An 11,314-nucleotide genomic window follows, 5' to 3' on the forward strand; every position below is an offset into this window, starting at 1 on the left:
GGGTTTGTTGGCTCCAGCTCGTGTGCGTAGTGGCACGATGGCTCTCAGAGGAGTGCGTGAAAATGTGGTGTATATATGAGTGATATTCTTTGGTAAGTGCCCGTCTGGCAGGACGACCTCCTCTGAGTGTTATAAGTGGTCTTGTGTATCAAGCAGCCCAGAGTCGTGTGTTTGATCTATTCTGGAGCCAGTCCAGGTCATCATCACAATGGCATTCCATACAGTGGGAAACTACACATTTCAGTGGACAGACCTTCACTTGCCTCGCGAAAAGACGGATCCCCTACGCCATGAGTACGACACATTGGGGCACGATGCAGTCAAGAAGCTGCAGCAGATTGCAAGAGAGATGAAGGGGGACGCATCAGTCAAGCCCACTCTTTGCCCCGGGGGCTTTGACATGTATGCCGTGCTCCGGGATCACCACGCCGAGGACGAAACGCTGGGCAAGCTCTGGAGGGAGGTTCATACGGTGCCGGACTGGGTGGACTGGGAGCAGATTGAGCGCGGCCAAAAGTTCTTTTACCGCTATGCCGGCGCGAACATGGTGGGTTTCTTGCTGCAGGCATTCTTTGGAGAAAACTCTTCGGCGGCGGGCGTTATCGAGGTCCTGATGCGAACAGGGGGCTTCTCGCCACGGGTGCTGATCCGTCGACTTCTGGAAACGTTTCAGCATCTCCTGCAAGTCACGTCAAGCCTCGAGTCGATCCAGCCGGGAGGTCAAGGCCACACGACGACGATTCGCGTCCGACTGCTTCACTCTGCGGTGAGAGAGCGAATCCTCCGACTGGCCGAAACTCGCCCCGACTATTTCGACACGGCCACGTATGGGGTGCCTGTCAACATCCTGGACTCGATTCACAGCATCTCGACATACTCTTGTAATCCAATGTGGCTTCAGCTGCCGCAAATGGGCGTGTTCCCCACGGAGCAGGAAAAGGCCGACTATATCGCCCTGTTTCGATATGTCGGCTATCTTTTGGCGACTCCTGACGAGTACTTTGCGAGCGTGCCCCAGGCCAAAGCCACTATGGAGAGCCTGTTGCTTCACGAGCGGAGCGTCACCGACAATTCGTTGATTATCGGACACAATCTCTTGGAGACGGTCAAAGACATGGCTCCGTTCCACATCTCTGTGGGCTTCATCGAGGCCGGTAGTCGAGTTCTCAACGGAGATGCCCTGTGCGATTCGCTGGGCCTTGGAAGGCCTGGGATGCTGGCATATGCCTGCTGGAGAGGCCACTGTTGGTTTGTGCGAGTGCTGGCTCTGCTTCAGAAATGGGTTCCCGGCGTTGACGAGGCTTGTGTGCAATATTTCAGAAGGACGCTGTATGATGCCATTGTGAATAGCAGGCAAGGGCTTGGGGGAGTGTCGAAGATGGATTTCAAGTACGTGCCGGCGATGGGCAAGATGACTAATAAGGAGGGCAGCGGGCGAGCTTTGTTTGCAGGGTCGTTTTTGGAGCGGCCGGTGGAGATGTTTTATCTGGCGGTGTTTGTATTGGGCTGTTTGTTTTGGCTGGGGATAACATCTGTGGGTTTGACGGCGTTGAATATGTTGGGGATGTATTTGGGTTGATTTGTTGTGATTTTTGCAGTTGTTTCTGGTGTTTTGTTTTGTTTTGTTAGCGTACTACCAAGGTAGTATTGTGGTTACCATTTTGTTTTGTTAGTATTTAGCAACAACCACAGCATCAACGATATTCTAATCAGATTGAGCAAAATAATATGCTTAATTCACGGCTAAAACATGCATAGATACACTGCTGCAAATCAGCAGTGAATACTCGTACAAGTAATAATAATCCAGCTGCCTCCTCAAATACACAAGAACAGGTGAGCTGCTGTAGGGTAGGTTGTATCCGCTGACTCATCATCTTCCTTGAGCCTTCAGCCCAACCGGATATAAGCAAATCCCTTTCTGCCTCCATACATATGCCCGAGCAAAGGCGAACACGAAGCTGAAACCAAGGGTCGGCGACCAGCTCTTTATTGTAGAGTATTTTTAATTTGCGGCAGGCGCGATGGCGAAACAACCGCAGCGGCAGTCGCGCCACTAAGACGCAGCCACCCAATTTCGCAGCCTTTCTTTTTCTCTTTTATTCCCTCTTTTCTTCAGCTAACGAGTACTTGTATATTTTCATCGAAATAATGCATGAGGCTATTCCCTTTTCTGCGTCTTTGTTGGGCTGACTAGGCTCGGACCGGCTTAGTCATTTGTTTTTCTTGTGGCTTGGGATCTAATAATAAATAACGTCTTGGCGCAGCCGCTAAAAGCGCATTAAAATCTGACAGAGGCGTTTTGCCGATCCGCGAGGGGAAAAGTTGATGCGCGCCGAGAAAAGTACGTGGGACTACCGGAATACGGCACGTTGGGTGTCGCTGGCGGGCGAAGATTGGGTATCGCAGAGGTGGCGTGTACAAGCCACAGGAACAAGGGAAATTCCGGTAGGGGGGGCTGATTGGGGCGGCAGAATGAGGAGGAAAAAAAAAAGGCGGTAGCGGTAGAGACAAGAGGAAGAAAAGAAAAAAAAAAGGAGAAAGAAGGCGGCGGGTGTGGCGGGACAGGCGTTGAGATTCCAACCTAGAGCAAACAGAGCCTCATTTTGGGGGGGGGGGGTTGCAGGGCAGGGAATAAAGAGAAAAACAAGCGACAAAATGAGGAAATTGTGATTACGTATTTGGTAAATAAAGACAAAAAGAGAAGATGCACAAGAGTGGATTGGGAGGGGATTGAGTCAGTGAGAGTGAGTTAGTCAGCGGTGGTTTGAGTTGAGAGAGAACATAGACGAAACAACAACAACAACAACAACAATACAGGTACCAGAAGAAGCAGAAGACAGAGCCGCAAGTGAAGAAAAAGAGGCCCCCCAGAAAGCATCTGATGCCTGCTTTGCCTTGCCGTGACTACTACTGTACTACTACTAGTTCAGCACACTACATCACTAGTATAATGAGCATGGTCGGCGATCCAGGGGGGGCTTGGACGAACCATAGCTTATAATATGATATCCTCCGTAGCCGGGCCTCGTAATCTGTTAGCCTGGTAGGGCTCAGTCCATTCAGCCCCTGTCTCTGCAGCGGCAGGGGGTCTCAGCCCGCCTGTCCGGTGGATACGACTTATATTGATCACGTTGGATTATAGGTTCCAGCATACGGGATAGAGGAGAGGACACTACCAGGATTCCACGACACTCCAGCATGTCTGCAGAATACCCTCGTCGACCGTTTTCAACTGACAAGGCTGACGCTCTCGGATAGGCCTTGGGCCCGCCAAAATCCGCGATTGTATGTATGCTTTGGGGTATAAGATGCATGCCCCAGTCATTATTAATAGACGACTCGTTTTAGCCGAGCCAGTCTTTAGGAATCGCTTCCCACCTTTTCCCAGTTCTTTTGCTGGCTGATGCTGATGCTGATGCTGATGCTTGCCCCAGTTTAGCGGCACCGCTCTTTTTCGGGGGATCTGACAGGCTTTTTTCCTCTCTCGTAGACCTTCTTCTCCTTCTCTCCTCTGCTGCTCCTCTTTTTTTCTTCTTCTCCTTCTTCTCCATATTCTCTTCGATTCATTCGTTTTATACTTTTGGTGGTCCATCCGCTCGCTGCGTTTGCTACCTTGTTGAGCGGAGAGAGCGGGAACGCTGAGCTAAGCTCCCCCGATTCGCTTTGCTTGAGCTTGAGCTTGAGATTGAGCTTCTGCTTCGCAATCTCTCTCATCCCAACTCACCCTCATCTCATCATCCTCTCCATGACCATGACCATGGCCAGGATTCCGGGCTGGAGCATCGCCGTGCTGGCCGCCAGCAGCCTCGTCGGCACCGCCAGCGGCACGTCCATGTACGCCTTCTACCCAGGACCCAACAAGGGCGCCCAGGTCGGCATGCAGGACCCCAAGACGGGCGATATCTGGGTCAACTACTGCAATGCCAACGTTGCCGGTGCGCCGCTGTTTCCCACCAAGAACCCCAATGTGCTGCCCACCAAGAACAAGCCCAAGATTGGCAGCAGCATGGCGGCCACGGGCTGGTGGGATTCGCAGCACGTAATTGTAAGTGCCTACATGTAGCTCAGAATGGATGAAAATGTATGGTGACGATCATGGCCGGGGGGAATATCATCAAATATTGGGCCCCGAGAGAGATCTGCATACATGTCTGACAGCGGGGGGGGAAATCTTTGCTAATCGTCGTTAAAAGGCTTCCGTCTTCTGGCAATCAACAACTGGTCAAATCGTCAACGGCTTTTACCAGTGCGACCCCGAGTCTGGCAGCTTTATCCAGCAGGGAGAGTATAACATCTCAGACACAGCACAGGTCACGTCCATCCACGCCAAGACGGGCCTGTCCGTCGAGCTGCTGGGAAGCACCGCTGGTTACCGAGTCTTTTATCACGACGAGGACAGCCAGGTCCATCAACTGTCGTACACCACCAAGACGGACTGGAACTACTACGGCGCCGTCTCGCAGGATCCCACCTTCAGCACCGCCCTGGCATCTATCCATTCCAACACCAACAACATTACCGTCATCTCTCCCAAGAGCGCCAAGGACATCGAGGTTTCACGATACAACACTGATGGCACCTGGCACATTTGTATGTCCATCTTGTTTTGCCTGTTTTGCCTGTTTTGTTTGTTTCAGTTGTTTCAACGTTTCCGTGTTTCACAAACAAGAAACATGTTTTGTTCTAGTCCCACATGCTGACCACCTCTTGCAGCCGCATTTCCGGAGACAATCCAGAACTCTCCCACAAACAAAACCGCCCCTTCCAAAATCGCCATCGACCCTAAAGTAACCCCCAAGTTCTCTCTCCCAGCCTGGACTGGCAAGCCCGGAGGCCTGGGAGCCGCCGTAGACAACTCCTTCACCCGCACCGCCTTTTACATTGGCAGCGACAAGAAGCTTTACGAAATCGCCAGCATCAACTTCATCTGGCAAATGCTGCCCAACCAGTCCGCATCCTCATGGCCCTTGGCTGACGATGCAAATGCCGAGCTGGCAGTCACTTACAACCAGCCCACCAATGAGGCTTGGGTGTACTACATCTCCAACAGCACCCTCGTCCAGGCTTACCGAGGCACCGACGGCACCTGGGGCAAGTTTACTGTGCTGCCAACCTCGGTCAGCACCCCCGGAGGCGGTTCCGGCGACGGCGACAGTGGATCTGGATCTGGAGACGACGACAACAACAACAAGACGGCAAGCGCCGGACTGTCCACCGGAGCCAAGGCCGGCATTGGTATCGGTGTCAGCGTCGGAGCCATCGGTATCGGTCTCCTCGTCTTCCTCTTCTTCCTCCGCAGACGGCGACAACGCGCAGCCGCCCTCGCCGCCGAAGCTGACAAGGAGCAGCCGCCCATCAACTTGGGTCAATACCACTCTCCCAGCGAGCAGGGTCTCTATTACATGGCTGACGGAAGCGTAGCACCGGCATACACCCCGCAAACGCCGTACGACTCGCCCGACGCCGTCAAGAAGAGCACGCCCGACATGAACATGCACCCGGCCAACATGGCCTCGCCGCTGGTGGAGATGGAGCAGCCGCCCACGATTTATGAGTTGCCGCCGACGAATTTTAGTTATGAACTTCCTGCAGAGAGCGTGGAGCATAGGTGACTCTTGGGGAACGGCACTGATGGCCGGCAGTAAGAGGATATATAATGCTCTTATTATTGTTTTTTTATGTCTCCCTTTTTATTTTGTTGTTTATATATATATACCTCTCTTGTGTAAAGACTTGTCTTTTTTTTTTTTTAGAGCAACACGATTTTCAATAAGCACTAGCGATTTCTTTTTTCTTCCTTTTTTACTATAATTATTCTAATGCGTTTTGCTCTAATGGCTTTTTGATAATGAGGTGTGCGATATGTGGATTGTCAATGACGATGGTCTGAGAAGAGGAATAAGCGTCTACTTCTGCAAACATATGAACGTTGAGCGTTACACATAACAATATATATATGTATGATTATTATATACAGCGACACAAGTTGAGTCTTTTTAGTAATGTTTTACTTGCGATTAGTTGACCGCAGCCGCAAACGCAGCACCCTTCTGTCCTCCAAGCTCGAGATAAAACGCAGTGTCGGCAAAGTTGTTATCGTAGCCCACAAACTTCTCGTTGGTGGGGAGCTGGTTGTTCTTCAAGCACGGCAGGCTCTGGGTGCCCTCGTTGATTTCGTCAAACATGGCGTTGAATGCAAACAGGGGCTTGATGGCGAGGGAGGTGATTGCGTCGGCTTGCATCGAGTAGAAGGAGCCGTTGTAGCGGGGGAAGTAGTCGAAGCTGGAGGGGGTCGTGGCGCCGTTGAGGTGGTAGGCGGAGGTGCCGGGCCAGATGAGGGGGGCGTGGTCGATGCCGAGGGAGTGGAGGGTTCTGGAGGTGGTTGGGTTAGAGGGTTGATGAGAGATGGAACAAAGAGACAACAGAGACACAATAGAATGAACAGAGAGAACAATGGAGGAGAGACAACAAGTGAACAAACAAGGGAGAGAGCAAAAGGGGAGAAAGAGCTTACTGAGAGTCCGGAATCTGAGTCGTCGTGTGGTATCCCTTCAAGTAACCACCCTCGCTGAAGCTGCCCACTGTCCAAGGGCTAATCAAATTCGCCGCCTTGTACGCCGCCGCAAAGCCCGTGTTTGCCCTCAAATCCGTGCCAAAGGTGGGCGGCACACCATATCCAACATACGCACCAGCACCCTTGAGCTGCGTCGCAATATTTGCTCCATCAGTGACGTTGATGGCGACGGTCGTATAGCCTACGCCAAACACCATGACTGCCGGCTTGCCGTTGTGGTGGATGTAGGCCGACGAGGTGGTGTAGGGCTTCACCTTGGAGTTGTAGTCGGCTAGAATCTGGGCGGCGACGCTGCCGGTGGCCGAGTTTCCGCCTGAGGCGTCGTATTCGACCATGAAGCCTCGGCCGTATTTGACGGCGGCGGCTTCGACTTGGTTGAGGACCTGGAGTTGGCGGATGTGTTAGTCTTTGGTTGAGTTTCTTCTCTTCTTTGACTTGGTATAGACGTGGATCAACTGACTGTGATGAAAGAGGTATCGTCGAGGTGGCTCAGGAATCGCTGCACAACGATGCCGTCGATTCCGTACTGCTGCATCCACTTGAAATGCAAGTCTACGACTCCCTGGCAAGTGTTGTCGTATAGTTGCACCGGCTGGCCATTGGGTGCCTTCAAGGTGGACGCAAACAGGCAGTTGGCCGGATACTGGCTGACATCGGGGACAAACTCGAACTCAACTAACAACCCCCGTGTCAGCAACAATTCTTCCAATTCATAACATATTTCATAGATTCAAAGAGTTAAACATACCATTGCCAGGTCCTGGAGTTCCGCCGTTGGGAGACCAGTGGTTGTTGACACCGGCTGCTGGCTTGCGGAACCAGCCCTGGTAGCCGTACAGCCACTTTCCCTTTAGTGTTGATGTATCAACAGCCGCTGCTCTGGCATACTCCTGATGAGCTTTTGCGTGGCCTTCATGTCCATGGGCTGTTGCCGTTGAGGCTGCGGCAGCTAGCAACAATGCGGACAAAGTAGCACGCATTGCAAGAGCTGTCGTTAACAAAATCTCACACAAAGAGTCTTTTTGAACAGGAGAATAAGGAACCGGCAGATGCTCACGGCTCCAGCTTCGGCATTTGAGTCTGGGGGCGGGTCTTAAATATCTCCATTGGCGATTATTCTCGTACGGAGTATATCCTTATGAGTAATCTGATGCTTCAAAGTGCCGGTGAGCCACTTGTTTGGGCGCCGTTGTCAGGATAGCGCGGCACCAACGATGCGAAAAAAGGCCCGATGCAACCACACGGATAACCCCTGTAGACAGAAACAAGGGGAAACGAAACGCAATGCTCGAGCAAAGAAACCACACACGGTCGAACACGTTCTCGGTGGATGTCGGCATTACTTCTTACTTGTATGTCTCAAAACAGGGAATGGTGTATTGCTACCCTGCTGGCAATCAGATGCGTGTAACATGCCGTCTATATGTAGCCGGATGCAAAGTGCCGGCGGGAATGTTGTTGCTGTGCTTTTCCGTCGGATGAAGAGGTTTCGAGCTGTCTAGTTACATGGTTAAGCTTATAACGCCACCAATTCCGACGGGTGCTGTCAGAAGTAGCGAGTTTATAGGAGTTCTAACTAGGTGGTCAATTCACTGAATTTAGAATTACTGATTCAATTGATTGACTGTATATTAGCGCAGGACAACTTGACGTAAAGCGTTCCGTTTAGAGTCAAGATTCGTATCTCTCTCACTATACATGTAACCAAGGCCCCTATTCGAATTTCCGTATCGCACCATCGCATAGTAGCGGTCAGAATAACTAAACACTTCAATGAACAAAATGCTTACTGTCATTATTTAGACACAATGGGAGGGTTTCCATTGGGTGTGGAGAAACATTCTGTCCTATGTGCTCGCTAAAGCCGACTAGTTGGGGATGTGAAACAGGAAGCTCCGTAAGGACAAGAGCCACTTGTCGATGAAATCGGATCATATAGCCAGTGAGATAGGCCGACTGACTATCTGTCAGGATAATCGGGATAAGAGACGCGCACTGCTGTGACTATAGATATAGATCGGCAAGGTGACAGCGGCTCGATCCGGGAATTCGTTTCGACCAGGGGCTGATCATACAACGTAACATATCACTATATTGTTGTTGCAGACTAGTCCATTTAAATGAGACCCCTGAAGACGACTAAACCTACTGAATTTGTATAAAGTGTGTAGTATCGTACTCAAATAATTTGGATGATAGTTTGCAATGCTCCCTACTTGATTAACATTCGGTCACTGATTAAAGACATCATGTCAACTACCGGGCCTACTGAAGCTTGGCAGATCTGGCTTCCGACGATCCAGAGGGAGATCATTCAGATGTGAGTAGTAATCATCTCCTACTCAAACCTATCAGAAGGATTCGCCAAACAACCAAGGACCGCGGGGCATTACCACCCTACTGGGTACGGAACGGGCTAAGTTTGTGAGGATGTTGTCAAAGTGTAGTAGAAGCGTCGGGTATTGAATGGAACGGATAGCCTTAGGATATTTAGATCCTTTCGGATGCATAGCATCCGGTACTCTGATGAAGCTATACCCTTGTGGTCCTTTGACCTAATCTCACGACTAGCATATTTATCTGATTCATAGACGTGCACAAATATTTGGGCTTTCCCAGTTCACAATCTAAGATTGGCTCACAAGATAACAAAGACTCTGCTTAATGCATATTTATATAAACTAATAATGGCTTTACGTACAGATAATACGTCGCGTCTTGACTCTAAGCGGTTATTCTCATCGCTCATTTCATCCATTCAACATCACTTGCAGTGTATTTGTCCTTGGCAACTATGATGCCTCGGAGGAAGCCGAGTCCGCATCCGACCTGAGAACAGCAATCTCCTCCAACCAAATCGCCTTGCCGTCTTCGTTCAACTCGCCCATAAGCATCGCTTCCGCACCAGTCTCCGTACCATCTTTTCCGTGTCCGTAAGCAGTGTGTCTTTCCGAAAACATGTTTCCATCCCGCAAAAGGTGATGCGATTTGATCTCAACAGACGCTAATCTGGCGCGTATGGCCTCCAAATAAGGGAGAAACTCATCCCATGTCATCCGTTTTTGGTTCACGGTGATGACGGATTCCTTGGTGTAGATGTTCAAGAGTGCGGCTTCGAGTGAGGCATCGGGACTATTCAAGACAGCCTCGAGCGCAGTGGCGAAAGAATCTTTGCTGGAGAATGGACTAACGGTGGACATGGTGGCTCAATTGGTTGGAGGCAGGGAATGAGAATGGAAGAGCGCGATATTTCTTTATGCTGATTTATTGAGTTGTTGCCTTGATCTAAATTGAATAGATGCTCCAGATGGGAAGCTACCTGTCTTATTTATATTCGGATCTTAGTGGTAGTGGCCAATGGCTTGCTACAAAGAGAATATTCCAAGAATGATTTAAAGACTCTTGATGAACGGTTCAAAGCTGATTCCCCGCGTCTGCTTACAGTTATGGTCTTATGTGAATCTCATCCACTCTTTCAGCTTATGTGCTGACTCAACCAGCACTGTAGCTACTACTCTTAGCTAATAAACCGAGTCAGAGTAGTATTACTTCGTAATAAAGGCTGCGCAAAAAAGCCCACCAAAATATCGATGCTGAGATAAAGTTTGGGACAGAGTTGGGGTCAGTTGTAGGATGGCTTGAACTCATTGGTTAACAACTGCGTGAGATTGACATCTGGTATCTAGGGAGCATCGATATCTGCTGATAGTGTCCGTTGTCATTTTATTTTGCAACTTTTTTTTTGAGAAGAAATGTGTCTTGAAACTGGGGGTTTACCCGCCTTCTGGTCATATCAGTAATCGCCATCACTAATCTCAACTTCTTCACATAACAGCAATATTATAACAAGATTATATTTGGGCGTAATAGCTAATTTTAGCTTCTAAGTTCCCTGGCTCCTTCACCCGAAACCGCTTGACGAAAATGTCCCGACTTATGGAAGTTGCAAATCTCCCTTGGTCACCAGCGTCGATAAACGAAGAATGAAATTTCCAATCCTCTTGGGGTATGCCTTGAGGATGGCCGCCTCAAGTTCCTCCCAAGTCTTAGTTGCTGCATTTAGCTTTGACCACGTGCGAATGTATTCCTGGCTGTCCTTCAAATGCTGCAGTCCAAAGCCATCCGTGGATAAGCGGTGAGACGGCACGACAACCTTGGGGTGAAGCTTGGCGACTTGGTCAATGGCGTTTATCCAGTTCTGGCGGAGTTGAGGTGTCGTGTTCTCGGCAAGGAATTGGTAGCATCCTCCGTAAACAACGTCTCCTGCAACGACCAGGTCGAGAGAGGGCACATGAAGAACAGTTGACGACGCGGTATCACCACCAACAACCTCAACAGCACGGAATTCATGGCCATCTACTGTAAAACAATCGCTTTCAAGTACATCTACTTTGGGATCGGGCTTTGGGCTTTCTTGTAACTCAGGAAATGTAGGGACCCAAAAGCCGTCCCAAAAAGCTGTATCAAGTTGTTCCAACATATGCTCGTAGGTGCCCCGAGTTGCGCGGACGACGGCATCTGGGAAGTGCTCCTGGATGGTTTCAACGCCGAAAAAGTGATCACCATGGCCGTGAGTGATGTAAATGGTGCTCAGCTTTCGGTCCTCGATGATCTCAGCTATCCAAGCCGCAACTGGCTCGGCTCGAGACCGAACTGCAGGAGTGTCGACCAACACTGCCTCGTTCTGTGTAGTGATCAATGTGAATGTTGTAGGATTGAAAATGACTGGTCCTGTAA

The 11,314-nt window shown here is 50.1% G+C and overlaps 5 protein-coding genes across 5 annotated transcripts; 2 read left to right on the plus strand and 3 right to left on the minus strand.

Moving 5' to 3' along the window:
• Window positions 1–208: 208 nt before the first annotated feature.
• TRIVIDRAFT_29720 (uncharacterized protein) lies at window positions 209–1,579 on the plus strand (the record flags this gene model as incomplete). The annotated part of the gene is made up of 1 exon (XM_014101660.1): window positions 209–1,579. One exon carries the CDS (start codon window positions 209–211, stop codon window positions 1,577–1,579), a length of 1,371 nt encoding a protein of 456 aa, XP_013957135.1.
• A 2,256-nt stretch (window positions 1,580–3,835) lies between these two features.
• On the plus strand, window positions 3,836–5,615 carry TRIVIDRAFT_151047 (uncharacterized protein; the record flags this gene model as incomplete). Its single annotated transcript, XM_014101661.1, has 3 exons — window positions 3,836–4,048; window positions 4,197–4,593; window positions 4,717–5,615. 3 exons carry the CDS (start codon window positions 3,836–3,838, stop codon window positions 5,613–5,615), a joined length of 1,509 nt encoding a protein of 502 aa, XP_013957136.1.
• A 405-nt stretch (window positions 5,616–6,020) lies between these two features.
• Window positions 6,021–7,557, minus strand: TRIVIDRAFT_28185 (uncharacterized protein; the record flags this gene model as incomplete). The annotated part of the gene is made up of 4 exons (XM_014101662.1): window positions 6,021–6,375; window positions 6,518–6,960; window positions 7,038–7,252; window positions 7,326–7,557. The coding sequence occupies 4 exons, from the start codon at window positions 7,555–7,557 to the stop codon at window positions 6,021–6,023; spliced, it is 1,245 nt and encodes a 414-aa protein (XP_013957137.1).
• Window positions 7,558–9,369: 1,812 nt separating this feature from the next.
• TRIVIDRAFT_60249 (uncharacterized protein) lies at window positions 9,370–9,777 on the minus strand (the record flags this gene model as incomplete). The annotated part of the gene is made up of 1 exon (XM_014101663.1): window positions 9,370–9,777. One exon carries the CDS (start codon window positions 9,775–9,777, stop codon window positions 9,370–9,372), a length of 408 nt encoding a protein of 135 aa, XP_013957138.1.
• A 794-nt stretch (window positions 9,778–10,571) lies between these two features.
• Window positions 10,572–11,291, minus strand: TRIVIDRAFT_7478 (uncharacterized protein; the record flags this gene model as incomplete). Its single annotated transcript, XM_014100854.1, has 1 exon — window positions 10,572–11,291. A coding segment is annotated over one exon (720 nt), but the record flags the coding sequence as incomplete, so codon positions are not given.
• Between the last annotated feature and the right edge of the window lie 23 nt (window positions 11,292–11,314).

The sequence above is a fragment of the Trichoderma virens genome (assembly GCF_000170995.1).
Source record: "Trichoderma virens Gv29-8 chromosome Unknown TRIVIscaffold_6, whole genome shotgun sequence".
NCBI lineage: Eukaryota > Fungi > Ascomycota > Sordariomycetes > Hypocreales > Hypocreaceae > Trichoderma > Trichoderma virens.